The 23,646-nt window shown below is 42.7% G+C and overlaps 1 protein-coding gene and 1 pseudogene across 2 annotated transcripts in view; one reads left to right on the forward strand and one right to left on the reverse strand.

Annotated features, from left to right (window-relative positions):
- Nucleotides 1–1,851: 1,851 nt before the first annotated feature.
- LOC103749354 lies at nucleotides 1,852–3,366 on the forward strand (annotated as a pseudogene).
- An 11,181-nt stretch (nucleotides 3,367–14,547) lies between these two features.
- Nucleotides 14,548–23,646, reverse strand: part of Syap1 (synapse associated protein 1) — a 43,956-nt gene continuing 34,857 nt past the window's right edge. For both annotated transcript variants that reach the window (XM_008852219.3, XM_029555603.1), the window contains exons 6-9: nucleotides 21,041–21,189; nucleotides 18,530–18,588; nucleotides 17,229–17,376; nucleotides 14,548–15,299 (exon numbers count right to left, since the gene is read on the reverse strand). In XM_008852219.3, coding sequence (XP_008850441.1) covers nucleotides 15,172–15,299; nucleotides 17,229–17,376; nucleotides 18,530–18,588; nucleotides 21,041–21,189 — 484 coding nt within the window. In that variant the 3' untranslated portion in view covers nucleotides 14,548–15,171. The remainder of the gene's footprint in view (nucleotides 15,300–17,228; nucleotides 17,377–18,529; nucleotides 18,589–21,040; nucleotides 21,190–23,646) is intronic.

The following is a 23,646-nucleotide window of genomic DNA, read 5'->3' on the forward strand; positions in this document are numbered from 1 at the left end:
GCTGAGCCATCTTTCTGGTCCCCTCCCACCTTTCTTTAAAAAGTGGGGCTTTGGTGGTGCCTGCCTATAATCCCAACATTTGGGAGGCATAGGCAGGAAGATCACAAGTTCAAAGGCAGCCTATGCTATATAGAAAGTTTGAGGCCAGATTGAGCTACATGAGATTCCATCTCAAAAAAATGAAATCAAACCAGAAATACTGTGGGCTTTGTTTTGTTGGTTTGGGGATTTTTTGTTTTTTGTTTTTTGTCTTTTTTTTTAGATGGAGGGGGCTTTTTGAGACAGGGTCTCCCTGTAGTCCCAGCTGGCCTGGAAATCGCTATGTAGACCAGGCTAGCCTTGAACTCACAAAGATCCGTCTGCCTCTGCCTCCGGAGTGCTGAGACTAAAGGCATGTGCCACCATGCCCAGCTGTTTTTTATCTTTTAAACAGGGTCTCACTCAGTAACTCAAGGTGGCCTGGAATTATGTCCTCTATGTTGGCCTACAATTTGGGGCAATCCTCCTACCTCAGCCTGCTGAGTGCTAGGATTACAGGGTCTACTCCACCATGCTAGGGTTCTGCTTAGCACTGTATTTGTGAGATTCCTTAAGCTCATGCCTATCACTGTGTGTGGCTATTTGCTCTTGCTCTTGGCTCCTCACTATAGGATCACAGTGTGATTAGGACTCTATTCTACTGATGATGGTCTTTGGGTTAGGTGTGGACTGAAGTCATTAGAACACCACCATTGTGAACATGATTGCATGTGCCATCTACTGTGCTTGCCACACACAGAACAAATCTGTCTTTAGCTTTACTAAGTAAGGTAGTAATTTCCTTAAGTGATTATAGCATTTTGTATTCCCTGAAAGAGGAACTGTGTTGGTTACAGACAGGTACATAGTCAACTTTTCATTTAAGGAGTCCAGGATTGGTTTTCCCCAAAGGACTTGTGCCAATCTATATTATCACCAGCAGAATATCAACATTCCTGTCATTTCATATACTTAGCAAAAAAAATTTTTGGTCCCTTTTTGAGATAGAGTCTCCCTGTAGCCCCAGCTGTCCTGGAACTCACTATGTAGACCAGGCCGGCCTTGAACTCACAGAGATCTGCCTGCCTCTGCCTCCTGAGTGCTGGGATGAAAGGTGTGCACCACCATGCCTGGCTGCTTAGCAAATTTTTAGAAAAATATATTAATGGTGCTGGAGAGATGATTTGGTGGTTAAGAGCACTGGTTGTTCTTGAAGACCAGGGTTCAAATCCTAACAACCATATAGCAGCTAACAACCATCTGAAATTCCAGTTCTAGAGGATCCAATACCCTCTTCTGTCCTCTGAGGGCATTGCATGACACAGGTACACTTACAAATAAACAGGCATAACACTCATACACATAAAATAAAAATGTAAAAATACTTTTCCATTTTATATGTATGTTTTGTCTGCATGTATATAAGTGCACCACATGTGTGTAATGCCCATGAAGGCCAGAAGAGAGTGACAGATCCTTTGGAACTAGTGCTACAAATGGTTGTGAGCCACCACATGGGTTCTGGGAACCAAACCCAGGTCCTCTGGAAGAACTGCCAGTATCCTTAACCACTGAGCCATCTCTCTAGTCCATTTAGCAACTTCAAAAAAATTACATTTATTTACTTATTCTGTGTGTGTGGGGGGTCAGAGAGCAACTTGCAAAGTTAGTTCTCTCTTCTACCATGTGGGTACTGGGGACTGAACTCAGGTCAGGGTTGGTGGCAAGTACTTTTATGTGCTGAACCATCTCACCAGTCCACTTGGTAACTTTTGCTGTTTTCAGACTTTGATATTTTTGACCATGGTGGCTATAAATCCCTCCTTTAAAATATTTGCATACACACAAAGCCCAGAAGCAGAGAAAATGGCAGGAGGGGTTGAAACAGCGGCTGAAGTGGAGGTGACGGAGCCCAAAATGGAGGAAGAGAGCGGTGGGGCTGAGGTCCCCTGAGGTGGGGCTCCAGAACCTGAAGGGTGAAGAATGACCTCAGAATGAGAAAAGGAAGAAGAAAAACATAAAAAGAGGAGGCAATTGTTTTAAGCCATATGCTAATCCAGTTAAGAGATACAGAGCCTTCATTACAAACATACCTTTTGATGTGAAATGGGAATCACTTAAAGACCTGGTTAAAGAAAAAGTTGGTGAGGTAACATATGTGAAGCTCTTAATGGACACTGAAGGAAAATCAAGGGGATGTGCTATTGTTGAATCAAAATGGAAGAGAGCATGAAAAAAGCTGCCGAAGTTCTAAAGAAGGATAGTCCGAGTAGAAGACCACTGAAAGTCAAAGAAGATCCTGATGGTGAACAAGCAAGGAGAACAATGCAAAAGGTGCCAGCTACGACTGGTGGGATGGGTATGGGACCAGGTGGCCCAGGAATGATTAATATCCCACCCAGTATCCTGAATAATCCTAACATCCCAAATGAGATTATCCATGCATTACAGGCTGGAAGACATGGAAGCACAGTATTTGTAGCAAACCTGGATTATAAAGTTGGCTGGAAGAAACTAAAAGAAGTATTTAGTATGGCTGGTGTGGTGGACCGAACAGACATTCTGGAGGATAAAGATGGGAAAAGTCGTGGAATAGGCACTGTGACTTTCGGACAGTCCATTGAAACTGTGCAAGCTGTATCTGTATTTAATGGACAACTACTGTTTGATAGACCAGTGCACGTCAAAATGAATGAGAGGGCCTTACCAAAGGGAGATATTTTTTCCCTCTTGAAGGTCCACAGCAACTTCCCCATGGACTTGGTGGTACTGGCATGGGTTTAGGACCTGGAGGGTAGCCCATTGATGCCAATCATCTGAACAAAGGCATTGGAATGGGAAACCTGGGGCCTGCAGGAATGGGAATGGAAGGCATAGGATTTGGAATAAATAAAATAGGAGGTATGGGGGGACCATTTGGTGGTGGTATGAAAAATATGGAATGATTTGGATCTGGGATGAACATGGGCCAGATAAATGAAATCCTAAGTAATCCACTGAAGAGAGGAGAGATCACTGCAAAGCAGGGAGGAGGTGGAGCTGGAGGCAATGTCCTTGGGATCGAGAGGATGGGCCCTGGCAGTGACCGCACTGGTGGTGCTGGCATGAAACACATGGGTACAGGCTTAGGCTATGGCATGGATTGAGTGGGCTCTGATATATGAGCACATGGGCCTGGTCATGAACTGCATGGGCTCAGTTGAGCGCGTGGGTTCTGGCATCAAGCACATGGACTCTAGCATCGAGCACATGAACCCATTGGGCCTTGACCACATGGCCTCCAGCATTGAGCACATGGGCCAGACCATGGAGTGTATTGGTGATATAGGGAGAAAAAGGGTCCCCTAGAGGGTTCTTAGTCTCATTCATAAAAGAATTTAAGAATGGACCCAAATGGAAGCTTTTACAATTTTATTAGAATCTTAAAGAAAAATCCTCGGGGCAGGTGAGCTGGTAATCTTAGCAGCTGCCTTGAGGAGGTGAATAGTGGGAAGAAGGAAAGAAAGCTATGGAGCCACGCAGGTTTAGAGCCTGTGAGGGAGGCACACGGCTGGGGTAAGGAAGCTTTAGAGAAAAAGAAAAATGCAAGATGCTAGGGGCAGCCCAAAGCCTTAAAGAAAGCGTGTTTAGTAAGAGAGGCATGAAGAAGGAAAGGAGAAATTATACTTTCCTGAAGAATTCAGGAAAGCAGACAGACTTACAGAGACCTACATGACTGTGGCTGGTCTGGAAGTTCTGCGGAAGCTCTGAGCTAGTTCCAGGAAGGAAAAATTCACTACCTCATTAACACACCAGGTATTCGGCCCATCTATTTAACATACCAAGGTGAACCTGCCATCCTAGGAGTGGTTCTATTACCAGGTAATTGACCAGTGATACTGGAAAAGTGGGTCCTCCAACAGATAGATTAGACATTTTATAGTCTGGACCAGTTAAATTTATGGTGCATTTTGCTACTCTAACAATTTGAATTACTTTTTTAAAGACTGGGGTGTTCCATTTGACTATTTGCATTGAGATTGCAATGTTCACATTTTTTTTTTGTAGTTGTGGCATCTTGTTGACATTGAATATAACTTTGATAATAAATACTAGTTCCTGAAAGTTGGAAAAAATATTTGCATACAATGACATGGATAAATCATCACTTGTTTAAATCTCCATTCTGTTGTAGGACAAATGGATAGTGTCCAATTTATTTTATAACTGAAGCAGTGCTTGTTCAATTGCTTTCTTAGAATAAATTCTGAGAGTGGAAATGCTGGATTAAATGTTCTATATATTTCACATTCATCCATATTACCCATATGCCATTTGGAAACAATTAACAATTTTTAAATTTTATTTTTTAATTTTAATTACATTTTTTTTTAAGACAGGGTCTCCCTGGAGCCACAGCCAGCCTAGAACTCAATATGTAGACCAGGCTAGCCTTGATCTAACAGAGATCTGCCTGCCTCTGTAAGGTGTACACCACCACACCAAGCTTTTATTTTATTTTATTTTTGTTTTATGTGTATGAGTGTTTTGTGTATGTGTATGTATGTGCACCATCTACATGCAGTGCCTTCAGAGGTCAAAAGAGGATGCTGTGAGAGCCTTTGGAACTAGAGTTAAGGACAGTTGTTAGCTGCCCCCGTGGATGCTGGGAACTGAACCCAAACCCTCTGCAAGGGCAGCCAGCACTCTTAACCACTGTGCCATCTCTCCAGTCCCCCATTTAGTAATGTTATATCCCCAACTACAATAGTTGTATGTATGTATGTTTCATGTGTGTATGGGTGCATGGGGGTGTGGAGGCCAGAAGTCAGCCTCAGGTGTCCTCAGGCACCATTCACCTTTCTATTTGAGAGAGGTTCTCTCTTGTACTGGAGCTGGCAAGTAAGCTAGGCTGGTTGGCCAGTGTGCCCCAGGGATCCTCCTGTTTCCACCCCACAGAACTGAGATTAAAAATATGTGCCAGCAAAGACTCATGCAAACTCAAGCAGACAAAAACCCAGCACAAAACTGTGGAAATGGGCAGCAGGCCCCAATCTTAGTCAAAGAATTATTAACAGCTAACTGCTGGGTGAGGAAGAGCTTATCTTAAAGGGAGGGACTCTAGAAATGTTGACTAGACCCCAGTGGATGAACTTGCACTGAGGGAGGTCTGGGGACACTACCTTGACAAGATAGGCCTTAACACAAATGACAGAATGTATGAATTCCAGTGGAGGGGGGCTATGGGAGTGGGGCCAATGGAGAAGGAGGTATAAAGATGATTAAGATGTTCTTTATGCACTGAAGGGGTACCCCAATTGCCTCACCCTGCGTCCCTGTTCAGTATGGAAGAAGCCAGAGTGGTCCGCATCCTAATTCCCTATCGGCAATTTGGGTAATCTCTTCAGAGGATGGTGTGATAAGAATAGGAGGTAGGAATTGGCTAGGCAGTTAGGGTAAAAAAGACCCCAAAGAAAAGTAGTCAGTTTCTTGGCTAAAAGCCAAAATGTCCTTGGGTCTGTTAGCAATATACTCTGTTCCAAAGGCCAAAAATAAGAAAAGTATTTGGGAGCTCTTATCTAATCCCTAAAAGTAGAAGGTGAGATTTACAAAGATAGATAGATAGATAGATGAAAGAAAGAAAGGAAGAAAGAAAAAGAAAGAAGTAAAGAAAGAAAGAGCACATGAAGCTGTCAGAAAAAAGTGATGGGGTAATAATGGGAGGTGTTGGAGGGGAGAGAGTGGGCATGGATTTGATCAAAATACCTTATATGAAATTCTCTGTTGGGATAAGTTAAGAGTGCCTGGAATATAGAGCATGGTTAGGCCAGAGACCTCCCAGTGAGGACAGCAGGAAACTGGCCCACTCCATTCTAGATACACTGTCTTACTCAACAACCCCAAAGCAAAACTATTAGGTCTCTAATCCTTTAACCCTAACCAGGTTTCTTGTAGATCATGTGACTGGAGGACAGGACAAAGGCCACGTAGTCTTAGAAGCTCCCTCCCTCCCCCTACCTGCCTACCTGCCAGAAAACCAACCCCATCTCTTTGCCCAGGAAACTTTCCTATATAAACCCCTGCTTCCACCGTAATAAACGAGTTGTCCACTGAAACAGTCTCCCAGGTATTTCTTCCTGCTGTACTCACTGCCACCCAAGGCCTCTCACCCCATCGGTCTCTCTCCTTGCCCCGACTTTCCATGACGGGGGCTGGTGTGCAACAGTCTCCCAGTAGCAGCAGAGTTTGGGCAGAAGGGGGGCTGACAATTCTCAAGAAGGTTTCTTTAAAAAGTTAAAAAAAAAGATATTCCATATGAAATAAACAAAAATTCAATAAAAAATGTACAACCCCCCCCCCGCGAACTAAAACAATGGCACATCAGTTGCTCAGGAATTAAGGTCAACAACCAACAAGTGGGAGCTCATTAAACTAAAAAGCTGTACAACAAAAGAAACAACCACGGAAGTGAAGAGAAAACCCCAGAGTGGGAGAAAATTTTCACTAGCGACACATCTGACAGAGGTTTAACATCCAGAATATATAAAGAACTCAGAAACCAAAGAATCAAGAAAACAAATGACCCAATTAAAATTAAAACCACTTTAAGATTTTATTTTACCCCAGCCAGACTGACTAAGAGCAAGAGAACAAATAATACCAAATGCTGGAGGGGATGTGGTGAAAGGGGAATGTTCATTCACTACTGGTAGGATCTCAAACTTGCACAACCCCTGTGGAAAGCAGTGTGGAGAACTCAAAAAACTAAAAATGGGGCTGGAGAGATGGCTCAGTGACTAAGAACACTGACTGTTCTTGCAGAAGACCTGGGTTTGAATCCCAGCACCCACATGCCAGCTAACAACTGTCTATAGCTTCAGTTTCAGGGGATCTGACAGCCTCTTCTGTCCTCCACAGGTATTGCATGACATGGGTGCATTTATCTACATGCAGGAATAACATTCATACACATAAAATAAAAATAAAATATTAAAAAAACACTAAAAATGAACTTATCATATGACCCAGTTATACGGCTCCTTGGTATGTATCCAAAGGACTCATCCTACTGCAGAAATGCTTGTACATCCATGTTTGTTGCTGCTCTTTTCACAATAGCTAAGGGATGGAAGCAAACTAAGCATCCCTCAACTGATGAGTGGGTAATGAAAATGTGGTACATTTACACAACAAAGTTCTACTCAGTGGTAAAGAAAGATGAAATCATGAAATGTGCAGGTAAATGGATGGAACTGGAAAATGTTATACTGGAAAATGTAACACAAACTCAGAAAAACAAACATATGTTCTCTCTCATTTGTGGATCCTAGCACCAAATCCTTATATGTGAGCATATATCCTGATGAACCTGCAGGAGCCAGGAAAATGGAAAGGAACCATGGCAGTAAAGGGAAAGGAGGAGACAGGTATTATCAAGGGAGAAATGGGTAAAATAGGGGTATTTAAATGGGAGGGGGAGAGGGAGGGTTATACAAGGAACTATGGGGGTAAAGGGGATGAAGGAGCTCAAGGGGGGGGACCACAGCAGATAGGTGAAATGGGGAAAATGGGTACTTTAACTGGGGAGGGAGGAAGGAGGGTTAGACAGGGAGAGAAGAGATATAAATAATGCTTAGCTGATATAAAAAAAACTAGAAGGAAATGTATTAGTTCGAAAACCTACTGAAGAATTACACATACAGTATCTTTATATAGCTGAAGGCTATATAACAAGAAACTGTGCTAGACTCTGGAAACCTCCTTTCAAGTTATTGGCCAGGGTAGTCCGAGACTCTGAAAATTTTACACAAGGCTATTGCCACAGTCCTTGATGGCCTCCCAGAACTTGAGGTAAGACCCTATTGCTGAAGACGGGATGTATTTCAGACACAGGACTTGGAGTAATGGAACTGTAACTGACCTTGAAGACACCTCCCTGAAGACTGGCTCTCATAGTTTTAGAGGACACTGTGAAAGCTGCTAAGGGAGAACATCAATTGAAGCTCTAACCCCAGCTTTAAAGCCTAATAACCACAACTATGACTAGCACAGCAAAATATATTGGTGCAGTAGTGGACTTTTATCTTGGGGGTAATCAATAGCTACCTAATTGGACTTAAAGTCCATTCAATGAGAGGGTATTCATGTGTACTGTAAACATAGCCAAATACACGTGGCTGGAGAGGTCCTAGATCTTAGAGAAAACCCCAAGGCTGTCACATGCCTAGAGAAATGTAATTCCTTACTATGTGCTAAATATAGAGGATTATATTTTCAGACAAGTATGCCAGTCACCACTCATCAAAGAAGCTTCTTTTGTAACAGACATAGACTATTACAGAGTTCCACAACTGGTCACACTCAGAGATTAAGTGTTTGTGAAATGCCCAACCCTAAGTGACACATCTACAATGCAACCTCTGCACCTAAGATGGAAAATAGTGGAACAAAGGGTAGAGAGAGAGTAGTAGTGCATTTCTCAATGCTCATCAACAAAGCTCCCATGCAACAGAGGGCAATGAACATAAAGAGCCACAAATGTCCAAAGCATAGAGAGTAAGAGTTTGCAGAGTAGCCGGGTATTGTGGTGCACACCTTTAATCCCAGCACTTTGGAGGCAGGGGCAGGCAGACAGATCTCTGTGAGTTAGATGTCAGCTTGGCCTACATAGCGAGTGCCAGGCCAGCAGGGGCTACAGGGAGACCCTGTCTCAAAAAAGACCAAAAAAAGAAAGAAAAGAAAAAGAATCTGCAGAGCGTGGGTTCTTGGACAGGACTTCTATATTAAACTTCACCCACCCAGGGCTCAGGGACCATTTTGGAAGAGGGGGCAGAAAGATTGTAAGAGCCAGGGGAGGAGGTGCATGAGTCTTATAGGTTCCTAGGACCTTGCCCATATGAACTTACAGCAATGGTGACAGCATTCACAAGACCCATGAGAACTCAAGCAGACAAAGACCCAGCATAGAACTGTGGAAATGGGCAGCAGGCTCTAATCTTAGCCAAAGAACTATTGAGCAGCTGATTACTACTGGATGAGGAAGAAGAGCTGATCTTTTTTCTTTTAATTAATTATTATTTTTAAAATATTTTATTTATTATTTTTATTTTATCTGTAGGAGTGTATTGCTTGCATGTAGGTAGGTACATCTGTGATGTCAGAAGAGAGTGTCAGATCCCCCTGGAACTGGAGTTAGGGACAGTTGTCAACCACCATGTGGGTGCTGGGAATCAAACCCAGGTCCTCTGCAAGAGCTGCCAGGGCTTAACCACTGAGCCATCTTTCCAGCCCCCTAATTTATTTTTATTTTATGTGTATGAGTGTTATGCCTGCATGTGTGTAAATGCACCCATGTTGTGCAGTGCCCTCAGAGGACAGAAAAGGGCATTGTTAGCCACCATGTGGGTGCTGGGATTTGAACCCGGGTCTTTTGCAAGAACAGCCAGTTCTCTTAATTGCTGAGCCATCTCTCCAGCCTGAGCTGATCTTCTTTAAGGGAATGACTTTAGATAGGGTGACTAGGCCCCAGTGGATGAACTTGCACTGAGGGACATCTGGAGACACTAACTTGACTCAATAAGCCTTAACATAAATGACAGAATGTATGAAATCCAGTGTTTGTATGTGTGTGTGGGGGGAGGGTGCCATTGGGGAAGGGGGTATAAAGATGATTAAGATGTTGTTTTTTAAATACACAAAAATTCAATAAATATACCAAAAAATATGTGTCAGCATGCCCAGCCTTTTTTTTCCTCAAAGATTTGTTTTTATTTTATGTGTATGAATGTTTGCCTACATGTTTGTATGTACACCATGTGTTTGCCTTGTTCCCTCAGAGGCCAGAAGAGGGCATTGTATCCCCTGAAACTGGTGTTATAGTTGGTTGTAAGCTAGCACGCAGGAACTGAGAATCCAACCCAGGTCCTCTGCTAGAGTAGTCAGTGCTCTTAACCCCTGAGCCATCTCTCCAGCCCTGTGCTCAGATTTTTTACATGGGTTCTGGGGATCAGATTCAGGTTTTCATGCTTTCCTGGCAAGCACTTAACCAACTGAACTATCTCAATGAACAGTATTTGTTTGTTTAATTGTTTTTGAATTTTTCTTTTAAATTTTTGAGACAGGATCTCAAGTAACCCAGACTGGCCTCAATTTTGCTATGTAGCCAAGGATCATCTTGAACTTCTCATCTTCCTTCCTCCACTTCCTGAGTGCAGGGATTGCAGAAGTGTGCCATCACACCCCACTAGTACAATGGTGGGTATGGGACCTAGGGCTTCATTCATGTTAGGCAAGCACTCTACCAACTGAGCTACGTCTCCAGCCCCTGTTTTGTTTGTGAGACAGTCTCACTGGCTTTGTGGATCAGGCTGAACTACACAGCTAGTTCTAGGCCAGGCAGTGCTACATAGCCAGTACCTATCTCACAAAACGAAAACAAAAATGGATGAGGTGTTTCAAGCTGGGTATGGTGGCTCACGCCCTTAGTTCCAGCACTAGGGAGGCAGAGGCAGGTGGATCTCTGTGAGTTCAAGGCCAGCCTGGTCTACATAGTGAATTCCAAGGCAACTGGAGTTACATACTGAGACCCTGTCTCAAACAAAAACAAAAACAAAACACCAATGGTGGTACATGTAGTTATTTTTAGAAGTCAAATTACATAAGGCTTTTAGAACAGAAATCGTATGACCTGCCTTCCCTGGGATTCCCAGCTCCCCAGAGCCATTTTATTTTATTTTATTTTAATTTTTTATTTTTGGTCTTTTCGAGACAGGGTCTCCCTGGAGTCCCAGCTGTCCTGGAACTCACTATGTAGACCAGGCTGGCCTTGAACTCACAGAGATCTTCGTGCCTCTGCCTTTGAGAGCTGGGATTAAAGGCCTGTGCCACCAGCCCGGCCCCCAGAGCCATTTTAACCCTTGGCAGTTTCATCTCTTCTGCATGTCACAGCACTGACTCTTGGCTTTTCCCTTTGGACTGCAGCAGTCAGCAAGTGTCCTACCCCATCACCAGTGTAGCCAGCAGAAGCAGTCATCACTTGGCAGTTGCCGCCAGCCCTCCTGTTTTTGTTGTTATGAATTCATACCTCCACTTCTTTGTTTACTCCCCATATAGTGGCTTGTGGGTAGAGACAAATGCATACACTTAGCCTGCTATGTTCAATCTGAAAGCCTACAGCATTGTACATTTCAGAAAACTCAAAACGAAACAAAAAACCCCGGGGCTGTGGGTGTACAAGTATCAAGCTTGCCAGACATGGATGAGGGCCTTGGTATGACTGCACAATATCAGTATTGTGAAATTAAACCCATTTTAAATTGATTTATTTATTTTATTTAGAGACAGGGTTGCACTGTGTGTCATACTATGTAGCTTTGGCTGCTCTCAAACTCAGAGATCCAACTGCCAGCAAATCCATCAAAAAAATTATTTTTATGTGTCTGTGTGCTTTGTCTACATGTATGCAAGTGCACCATGTGCATGTAGTGCCTGTGAAGGCTAGAGGAAGGTGTCAGATGCTCTGGAACTGGAGTTACTGCTTAGCTCCTTTTGTTCCCCTTATATTTATTTTTAAAAACATTTGTTATATATGAGCGTTTTGCCTGCATGTGTTTTACATACATGCAGTGCCTGTGGAGGGCAGAAGAGCGATGGATCCCCTGGGACTGGAGTTGTAGACAGTTGTGAGCAGCCGTGTGGGTGCTGGGAACCAAACCTGGGGCCTATGCAAGAACAGCAGGTGCACTTAAAGGCTGAGCCATCTCTCTAGCCCACATTTATTATTTTTAAATTTTTATTTGTGTGTATATGCACACCTGCCACAGCATGGGTGTGGAGGTGGAAGGACAACTGTGTAAGTTAGTTCTCTCCCTCCACCATGTGGGTCTCAAACTCACAGAGATTCACCTGCCTCTGCCTCCCGAGTGCTGGGACTAAAGGTGTGCGCCACCACGCCCAGCAATATATATCTATTTATATATCTGTATCTACTTTGTTTTGTGTTTGTTCAGATAGGGTTTTATTATGTAACCCTGGCTGACCTGCTGTATAGATCAGGCAGCCTGCCTCTGTCTCCTGAGTGCCAGGATCAAAGGCATGCACCACCATGCCCGGGCCCATACATATATATATATAATTTTTTTGTCTTTTTGAGACAGGGTCTCCCTGTAGCCCCAGCTGTCCTGGAACTTACTATGTAGATCAGGCTGGCCTTGAACTCACAAAAATATTCTTCAGGGGTGGGCAAGATGGCTCATCAGGTGAAAGTGCTTGCTGTGCAAACATGATGACCTGAGTTTGATTCTTAGGGCCTATGTAAAGATAGGAGAGAACTGATCCCTGAAGGTTGTCCTCTTGATTTCCACATGCACTATGTAGGCCTGTGTGCATACACGTGCACACCACCCCGCCCCCATACAATAATAAAAATTTAAACAGTCCTCAGATTCCCTCACATGCTAGGCTACAGTTCTACTACTGAGCTATACCCCCAAGTCCAATAATATTTTGCTCATAGAAATCATCTGGTTTTAATAGTGCATCTTAAAGGGCTGTGCATAAAAGTGCAACTGTTTATCTCTGAAGATGAGCTTCCTTCCCTAACTTCTTTAAAAAAAAATTATTGTGTGTGAACACTTATATGTGTGTGGGTGTGTCTGCCATGGTGGCCATGTAGAGGTCAAGGAAGACGTTTTGGGAGTTGGTTCTCTCCTTTCTCCTCTGGTTCCAAGGATTGAACTCAGATAATTAGGCTTGGATGGAAAGTGCCTTTATCCAATGAACCATCTCACCTGCTCAACTTCTTGAAAGTTACTGACATTTCCCACTTCATAAAGGAGTTCCCATTTTTTTGTTTGAGTCTTTTGAGTGAGGGTCTCAGGTAGGCCAGGGTGGCCTGAGTCTGAACCACTTGCTTCTACTTCCCAAGTGCTGGGATTACAAGTGTGGACCAACATGCCCAGCTAATTTTTTTTCCCTCTGAAACCTGCTTTTTTGTGCTTATTCATCAGTTAAGAATTCTGGTGCATGTACTAAGAATTAGGCACTTTCATGTCTGGATTTGCTTACATCTAAGATTTTCAGCTGCTTAAAACTATTTTAGCCAGGCATGGTGGTACATACCTTTAATCCCAGCACTCGGAAGGCAGAGGCAGGTGGATCTATGTAAGATCAAGGCCAGACTGGTCTACATAGTGAGCATAGTGAGTTCCAGGCCACCTGGGGGTACAGGAGATCCTGTCTCAAAAAACACCGAAAACCAAAAGCAAACCAAACAAAATAACCCTGACAATTATTTTAACATGGGGGCTGGACGTTGTGGTCCATACCTTTAACTGCAGCACTATCGAGGTAGAGGCAGGTGGATCCCTCTGATATGTCCCGCCAGAGTGACATATCAAGACTGTCTTAAGAAAAACACAATACCACATTTCTTTCCTCCAGCAGACGTAACAAAATGGTACTCAGAGGCAGAAGCAGAGGCAGGAGGATCACTGTAACTTTGAGACCAACCTAGTCTCCATTGTGAATTCGAGGCCAGCTAGGACTATTAAGGGAGACCCTGTCTCAAAAAACAAAACAAAATAACCACTTTTCACTTCAATAAGGTGATTTTCTTTTGAGACACTGCAAGTCATTTCTGAACCAATCTCAGAAATAAGCAATGTTGGTATTGCAAGTGGAAATCTCATAAACGGCTTCACAGAACACATGAGTTTATTGCTATAGATAAGTGACATAAGGTGAGGAAGTCCAGTTCATTCTACCAGTGTGTATCTCAAACTATGAACATGACAGTAATGTTTACATCCATTTCTAGTTCTCCTGCTGACCACTTATGCCCAAGGACACAGACTATTTCTTATGGGTGAAAAAATATAAATATGTACATTTTTCTTATAAAGAAATGTTTTGATTTTATTTCCCTTTATGAAATAAAGGCTCTGTGAAAAATAGAAAGGTAAATGGTTAGGAAGTTTTCTAACATTAAGCCACCTTGCTCTTTTAAAATTATCATTATTCTGTGAACAGGTGCCTGTTGGCATAACAGAATAGAAGAAGGATTAATCAAGTTCTACAAGTTGTACTCAGAGGAAGAGAATTCTATAAAGGCTAACAGTTAATTAAGACATTTATACATCATGACCATTACCATGAGAACAAACCTTAAATAAACAGGCTTCTTGAAGGTTATTAATACAAAAAGGATGGAAGGACCCAGTTCCTACAAAAAGCATGATGTTCAATTTGTGGTATAGTTAAAAAAAAGTAGAAGAAAAGAAAAGGGAAAATATTCTTTTTTAAAGAAATCTATCTTGCTTTTCTAAAAAAAGGTATTTTTATTTTATTTTTAATGATGTGCATATGAGTGCATTGTTTGAAGAGGCTAGAAGAGGGCATTGATCTCATGGAGCTAAAGTTACAGGTGGCTGGCTGTAAGCCACCTGATGAGGATGCTGGGAACTGAAATAGGGTCTTGTGAAAGAGCAGCAAGCACTCTTAACCACTTAGCCATCTCTCCAGCCCCTGCCTGCTTGTTTTTTAAAATTGAGGTACTAGAGATGGAACCCAGGGCCTGTGTATGATAAGTGCGCTGCTACTGAACTATAGCCTCAGCCCTGCATAGTATGTCTTAATGTCAAACTGGATGTTTAGATCATTCAAACGAACTTAGTTATCTTATCTTTTGGCTTTCAGATAGAATTTTAGAAAATATCTGGCAAGAAAATAGTTCTGAAAGTGCTTCCTCTTGAGTTCTTTGGTATAATTTGGTCATTCTGATACTAATTAAGCTATTAAGTACTTTATGTATCAACAAAAAGGCAATGAGGATACATATGCTTAGAAAACCATGACTAAAGAATAAGTTATACTGCTGACCTTGTGGCAAACATAACTCTAATATTTTACCTGTGTTTCCATGGCAAAGATATCTCTACAGTCTATAAGAACCTTTCTAATTTGATTTATATGAAAGAAACATTACATACAACATCCTCTTTTGATCATTAGACTAGCTGTTCTATGTACTTTTTTTTAAAGAGGCAAATTTTAGCTCGAAAAGGAATCATTTTGACTTGCATAAAGTGACACTTTTTGCCTTTTGATTCAGTGAACATCAGAATTTAATGTCAGTTTGTAGAATGTTAAGGATTATTCTTTGATTTCAGGTAACAGCTAATTCTCTTCCTGGAGCATCTTCTCGATCTCTTTGTCCCAGTTCTCATCCCGCTTCTCAGCCTCGGCCACCACTTCGTACTCCTGAAGCTCCTGTTGTAGTTCCTTTTCCCAATCGGTGGCATCCTCTACAGGGGACAAGGACAAAGACAAGCCTCTCTGAACTCACAAAGCTTGTATGACACCAATTCAATCGTAATAACCTATACAAATCCTAGCCATCCCAAATTTTTTCCGTTGTAGTGCTGTGGCTGGAACCTGGGGCCTTGAACATTGTTAGGCAAGCTCTCTAACACTGAGCTACAACCCCAGCCCTATTTGCAAAAAAATTTTTTTAAACATTTGTGTGTGTGTGCATGCATGCACTCATGAGGATGTACATTTGAGGAGTTCATACGCGTGCATGGAAGTTGGTCAGAGGACAATTTTTGGGAGTTGATTCTTGTTTTCCACTATATGGGTCCCAGAAACAGAACTCAGGTCATCAAGCTCGGCAGCAAGTACCTTTACTCATTGAGCCATCTCATCCACCCTTATTTTTGAGATAGAGTCTCATGTGTTCCAGGCTGATCTCCAACTCTCTATGTAGCTGAGGATGACCTTGAACTCCTGATCCTCCTGTTTCTACCACCTGGGTGTTTAGGATTACAGGTGTGCACCTCTGTACCCAATTTTACGTAGTGTTTGACATCAAACCCAGGACCTTGTACATGCTAGGTAAGCACTAACAACTCAGTCACATCTCCAGCCCTGCTTTGTTGCTTTTTTGTTTGTTTGTATTTTGGGGACAGGCTCTTCCAATGTAGCCCAGGCTACTTCCCAAGTGCTAAGATTCCAGTGTGCACCAACACTCTCTGCCCCTTGGTCTTTAAGGATAATCCTTGGGCAAGATTTCACTACTACCCACATCTTAGAGATGCTTAGAGAAGTTATATGACTTGCTCTAGCTCAGGTCTCCCGGCAGTCATAGACCCATGAATGGAACCAGATCCACAGACTCCACAGCCTGGCTTTAACCACTGCCAAAAAAGATGCTGTCTTTCTAGATGTGGCCACAGATGCCAGGATCTGAAGCCAGGTAATGGCTCACAGAAGCCTGGTCTCCTCCATGGCTCTCTGATGCTCTACCAGAAGTTCTCTTATCAGTCTTCCATCACTAAGACTTAGAGCTGCAACCATCCACTTGTACACTCATTTTACCTGCACGTATGTGTGTGCATGCGTAGGAGTATGCAGAGGATAAGGCATCTATTATGGAGTGTTATAAAAAAAAGAATGAGAAAACAAAACAAATTGGCTACTTAAAAAATAAAGTTAGACGTGCACGGTGGCACAGGCCTGTAATCTCAGCATTCAGGAACTTTAGGCAGGAGGATTAGGAATTCAAGGTCAGCAGGCTACAGAGTGAGATCAAGGCGTGTCATGAGAACCTGTATCAAACAACAAGGACAACAAAGCTAAGGCAGAAGTAGAGTAGTAGCAGCAAACCTGCCTCATATGTACAAAGTCCTGGGTTTCATCCCAGCACTGCAAAAAAAAAAAAAATAAAGCTAAAATCCCTTTTCAATTTTTTTGTTTGCTTGTTTTCAAGACAGGATATTGCTATGCAGTTCTGGCTGGCCTCAACCTCACCAAGTGGCCCAGGCTAGGTTCAAATTTGTGTCAATCCTTCTGCTTTAGCCTCCCCAGTGCTGGGATTATAGAGTGTACCACCAGAGACAGTTTTCTGTGGTACTGGGGACTGAACCCAGGGCCTTGTGAATGCTAGGCAACCATGGTACCAACTAAGCTACATCTCCAGTCCCTGTGTAGTGGCTTTAAAATAACATTTTTGGTTCGGTAGTGGTGGCATACATCTTTAATCCTACTACTTGGGAGGCAGAGGCAGGTAGATCTCTGTGAGTTTGAGGTCAGTCTAGTCTACAAAGCCAGTTTCTGGCTAGCCAGGGCTACATAGTGAGACCCTGTTTCAACACCCCCCACCTAATAACATTTTTTATGCATTCAACTTCGCAAGGAGAGAGAAAAGAACAAGTCTCTTTGGTTTGTTTTTTTACCTTCTACTACAGGTGTTTCCTCTTGTTTTTTGTCAAGAATAAGTTGTTCCATTTCTTTCCTTAAATCCTCCTGATTTAAGTTACAGGCATCGAAGGCATCACTAACAAACTCAGAAACCCCTGGGCTCGTAGAGATTTCCTCCTCATCCTGAAACGAAACAAAAGACCTCTTGAAATGGTTTTCTAACTGGCATGTATGTGCTAGATTTCTGGTTTATAGTTGTCTCACAATTTAACACAGCCTAATTTTTTGTTCTTCTTTGCTAGCTGTAAGACAATGCTCGCTGCTCTCCAACCTTCTAACTGGCAGTTGCTTGGTAACGGAATGAGTTACCACCTGAGGCTATTATTCTCCCTCACTGGATCACGCCAACCATTTTCTTTGATTCCAGATGAGCACATTTAGAATTATTTATGCCAGGAAATTACCTCACTTATCAGCTGTAGGCCCTTGATTAATCAAGTACTGGACTCTTCAACATATAGACAGATAAGACCCGCACTCTTTTTTTCTTTTTCTTTCTTTTTTTTTTTTAATCTTTTTGCGACAGGGTCTCCTTGTAGCCCCAGCTGTCCTGGAACTCACTATGTAGACCAGGCTGGCCTTGAACTCACAGAGATCTGCCTGCCTCTTCTGCCTCTGAGTGCTGGGATCAAAGGTGTACGCCACCATACCCGGCCAAGACCCGCACTCTTTTTAAAAAAACATATTTTATTTATTATTTTTTATTTTATGTGTATGAGTGTATTGCCTGCATGTGAGTGCACCTGTGTTGTGCAATGCCTTGGAAGTCAGAAGAGGGTTTCAGATTCTCCTGGAACTGGAGTTAAGGATTGTTTGTAGCCACGATGTGGGTACTGGGAATCAAACCCAGGTCCTCTGCAAGAGCAGTCAGTGCTCACCCATGTGTGTACATGTGGAGGCCAGAAGTCAACATCAGGTGTCTTCCTCTATTGCTTTCCATCCTTTTTTATTTTATTATTATTTTTAATTTTATGTGTATGAGTGTATTGCCTGCATGTAGGTCAGTGGACCCGTGTTGTGTAATGCCCGCAGAGGACAGAAGAGGCCATTGAATCCCCTGGAACTGGAGTTACGAACAGTTGTTAGCTGCCATGTGGGTGCTGGGATTTGAACCCAGGTCTTCTGCAAGAACAACCAGTGTTCTTAACTGCTGAGCCATCTCTCTAGCCCCCAAGACCCATACTCTTTAAGTTGTTTTAAATGGCATCAGAGATAGTTAACCCAGTAACTTCATTTCCAGACATCATCCACTAGGTACAATGTAAAACTATATTACCTCTTGAGTTTTAAGCTGAGATTTGATTACGATAGGTGGTGTTCTGGGCCGTACTGCCTCTAAGAAGTGAGAATAAAAGAGACAATAATCGCTTGATTCAGTTCTGAACACGTATTACAGTAACTGGTAAAATATCTACAAATATATTAAATAATTTTCAGAATGAGCTTTTACGGTATGCTTTCAGCTCTCCTGAAGTTATGACAAGACATAGCCAGGTGTAACCATCCCAACCTCTTATTTAGGCAATGTCTTTTTTTTTTTGGTCTTTTTGAGACAGGGTCTCCCTGTAGCCCCAGCTGGCCTGGAACTCACTATGTAGACCAGGCTGGCCTTGAACTCACAGAGATCCGCCTGTCTCTGCCTCCCAAGTGCTGGGACTAAAGGTGTGCGCTACCATGCCTGGCGCAATGTCTTTTTTTGAAGATTTATTTTATTTTAATTATGTGTGTATGAGTATGTGTCTGTGTACGGGTATATGCATGTCAGTGCAGGTGCCAACAGAGGCTAGAAGATGGCTTTGGATCCCCTGGAGCCGGAGCTACAGGTGGTTGTGAGCTGCCTTAAGTGGGTGCTGGGACCTGAAGGGTCCTTGGTGATAGCAGTATGTACTCTTTTTTTGTTGTTGTTTTTGAGACAGCCTCTCCCTCTTGCTCCAGCTGGCCTTGAACTCACAGAGATCCACCTGTCTCTGCCTCCCAAGTACTGGGAATAAAGCTGTGTACCACCATGCCTGAATAAAAGTTTATTTTTATTTTTTAATTACATGGATTCATGTGTGTCTGAGTATAGATTTGTGCATGTGTGTGTGGTGCCCAAGGAGGCTAGAAGAGGGTGTCAGATCCTGTGGAGCTAGAATTATAGGTGATTGTGAGCCACATGACATGGGTACTTGTGACCCACTAAACCTGGATCCTCTGAAAGAGCAGCATGCACTCAGAACTGTTGAACATCTTCACAGTACCTCTACTCTTTATCTTATTAATCATGCTCTACAGTCTTCACTTAATACTTACTTACATTCTGTTAAACAGCAAGTATTTTGACTCCCTGCCATGACAGGAATTGAATTTAGGGCTGTACACACATTGGCTATATTCCCAGTCCAATATTTTCCAATAAAATTAAGGAAGCCAGGTGTGGTGCCCAGACCTGTAATCCTAGGACTTCAGAGGCTGAGACAGGAGAATTACTTATTAGTTCGGGACAACTTCTAAAAACCCCAAACCCCAAATTAACAAGCAAGTAATTAAGGAGATGCATGCTGACCTCTAGATGCAACTTCCTTACATTTACTTAACCTTGAGTGTAGCTTCAGAGCCTCTCTTAGTAGTCTGTACAACCTGCATCTTATGACAAACCTAAAATTTCACAAACTAAATTACCCTACTTAGCCCAGCATGTTTGAGCCTTGGGTTCTATCTGTAGAACTACAACCAAAAAAAAAGAAGAAAATAAAAATATTACATAAAATATATATTTCTTCTTTTTTGGTCTTTTTGAGACAAGGTCTCCCTGTAGCTGTAGCTGGCCTGGATTTACTATGGAGACCAGCCTGGCCTTGAACTCAAGAGATCCACCCCTGCCTCTGGGATTAAAGGTGTGCACCACCATACCTGACAAAATATATTTCTTCTTTTAATTAGTATGACAGATATTAAGCAGTTCCTGGTATTATAAAATACTTTGCTTAGGTTGGAGAGATGGCTCAGTAGTTAAGAGCACTGGCTGCCCTTAAAGGGGACCCAACTTTGGGTCCCAGCCGCCATATAGCAGCTAATAATGGCTCTTAACTCCAGTTCCAGGGAATCTGATGACCTCTTCTGGCCTCTGTGGGTATTGCACACAGGTGGTGCACTTACATGTATGCAGGCAAAACACTCCTACACATAAAAATAAATTAAACCAAAACCAAAACAAACAAAAGAAACACTTTCCATAACAACTAGGGGTAAGTATCACCAAGAGGAAAGTGTCAGGTGTTTAATAGTGCTTTGCTCAGAACTGGAAACTTGTAATTCGACAGGAGCTTTGTTGGGGGTCTACAGAGTATAAATCCTGAGGAAACCAGGATGAAAGAAAGTCTGAGAAAAAGCTGGGTTTGATGGCACATGCCTGTAATACAAGCATCTGGGAAGTGAGGAAAGGAGGATCGGGAATTCAAGGCTAGCCTGGGCTAGGTGAAACCCCAAGCAAAACAAAAAAACCCAAAGGGCAAGAAGAGACATGGGGAAGATGACTTCTTTCAAGAGAAACAAAACAAGAAAAAAAACCCAACAACTGAGAAATGAGATCCCCAAGAGAAGAAAGGCTGGTGAAGACACGTGCAAGCTGGGTCAGACAGAGGGCAACAAAAAAGAAAATTTTCTTTGGAACGGAAGACTTTTTCTGTATGGAGATGTCAACATTTTGGGTACACACAAGATGACAAGCTCATTAGCATCTCTAAATCAGGAATATTTTTACAGCAATTCTTTTCTTCTAGAATGATCTCTTCTCCGTGGAATGTACCTGTCAGAGGCAAATCATCCTCTCTGCTGCTGCTTTTCTCGTCCTTTCCCGAGGCTTGCTGCTGGGCGGCCAGTGCAGTGAGCTGGGCTGACTGCTTAATCAGGGAGATGCGGTAAAAGTAGTTCCTCCAAAATACTTCTTCCTTCACACTTGAATAGACAGACAGTGACACATGTGAGAAGGCACGGGACAAGGGCACACGGAGGTGATTAAAGCAGAGCCTAGAATGGATTAGATTTATCTGGCTTTGGTAATGGAACCCAGGGTTTCATGTATGCTAGGTAAGCTATAGCCCCAGTCCCTAGAATTGATTTTTAGCATTTTCCAATCCTCGTCAAAGGACATAATAATTTGCTTTACAATTGAACGGAACTGCTATTTCCTCTACAGCAGCAAAAGACAAGTTATAGAATGTCTAAGAAACACATTTCTTGGTATTTTAATTATTTATGTTGATTTATTGTGCGTGTGTGTTACACACATGTAGAGGTCAGAGGACAACTTGGGAGTTCTTCTTCTTCCACCATGTGGGAACTGGGAACCAAACTCAAGTGGCCAGATTGGCAGTAAGCACCTTTACCTCCTGAGCTATCTCACTGGCTCCCATTTCTTGGTATCTTAATGTAATGACACTACCATGAACCTTGGCAGAAGGAAACAGGGCATTCATTTGGGACAGAGTGACTAACCTGGGGGACTGGAAACTAAGTCAGAATTTCAGCAATCCTTTGCTGTTTTCTGGAAGATTACATGCTTTTAGGCAGTGAAAAGAAAGCATTGTGGGTACTGTCCCTTTTTCTTTGTTTTCTGCTTTTCATGTGTTTGTGTATGTGGGTATATGTGTTTGAATATGTGTGTGAACATGTGCGGAGGCTCAATGCTGATACTGGGAATCATCCTCAATTGCTCCTGCACCTTGTACTTTTTTTTGGAGGCTGGGTGTCTCAATTAAACCCAGAACTCACCAATACAGACAGGCTAGATATGCCTAGTCGGGCTGGTCAGCTTCCTCTGGGATTCCATCTTCTTCCAAGGCTGGAATTAGAGGCAAGCCACCACACCCACCCAGCATCTATGCGGGACCTGAGAATGTGCAGTCTTCTAGCTTGTCTTGTAAGCATTTTAATTGCAGAGCCATCTACCCAGTCATTGTTTTTTTGTATGGTGGCACATGCCTTTAATCGAGGCAGGGGAAGGGGATGGGGAAGGGGCAAGGACAGGGGCAGAGGCAGAGGCAATTTTATCCTTGGGACCATATGGTGGAATGAGAGAACTGATTCCTACAAGTTGTCCTTTGACCGCCACATGCGCATGCCCCTCCTCCAAAATAAATAAAAATGTAATAAAATTAAAGTCCTTAAGGCTGAGCTCAATTGGTAAAGTGCTTGCTTGGCATGCACAAAGTCCTAAGTTCGATCCTCAGCCCTGTATAAACCAAACCAAACGGTGGCACAAGTCTATAATCCCAGAACTCAGTAGGTGGAGGCAGAAGGTTGAGAAGTTGAAGGTCATCCTCAACTACACAGGAAATTCTAGGCCAGTTTGGGATCCATGAGACACTGTCTCCAAACACACACACACACACACACACACACACACACACACACACACACATTCTCTCTCTCTCCATGAGACACTATCTCCAAAACCACACACACACACACTCTTTCACACACACACCCTAAGTCCTATCTATCTATCTATCTATCTATCTATCTATCTATCTATCTATCTATCTATCTATCTATCTATCTATCTATCTATCATATCTATCTGTCTATCTATCTATCTATCTATCTATCTATCTATCTATCTATCTATCTATCTATCTATCTATCTATCTATCTATTCTATCATCTGTCTATCTATCTATCTATCTATCTATCTATCTATCTATCTATCTATCTATCATCTGTCATCTATTTATGTTTTTGAGACAGGGTCTCCCTGTAGCCCCAGCTGTCTTGGAACTATGTAGACCAGGCTGGCCTCCAACTCACAGAGATCCGCCTGCTTCTACCTCCCAAGTGCTGTGATTAAAGGCATGTGCCACCATGCCTGGTTTATTTTACTTTTATTTTATGTGTATGAGAGTTTTGCCTGCATGTATGTAAGTGGACCATGTGTGTGTAATACCCTTGGAGGACAGAAAAGAGGCTGGATCCCCTGGAACTGGAGTTATGGATGGTTGTTAGCCACCATGTCGGTGCTGGGAACTGAACCTGGGTCCTCTGCAAGAGCAAGCAGTGCTGTTAACTGCTGAGCCATCTCTCCAGCCCCTATTATTGAAACATGGTCTTGAAATGTAGTCCAAGCTAGTTTTGAACTTGCTATTCTCCTGTCTCTGCTTTCTGAGAACTGGGATTATAGACCTGTGCCACCATGCCTGACACTAAGTACTTTCAAAGGGGAGACCTGTAACTTTACAGTTAAGAAGGCTCAAAAATAAATGAGGAAGAGCCCAATAGAGGGGATGCTTTTGGAAGCCCTTGTCAAGAAACTCCAATGGACCATCATATGAACATTCGAAAATTGCCCTGTTCTGACTTTTTTCTAGTTCCTGCTCTAGAACTTGTAATGCTAATTACTCTTGCCTTTACTTCTCC

Source organism: Nannospalax galili, unplaced genomic scaffold (assembly GCF_000622305.1).
Source record: "Nannospalax galili isolate Female #2095 unplaced genomic scaffold, S.galili_v1.0 scaffold325, whole genome shotgun sequence".
NCBI classification, from domain to species: domain Eukaryota; kingdom Metazoa; phylum Chordata; class Mammalia; order Rodentia; family Spalacidae; genus Nannospalax; species Nannospalax galili.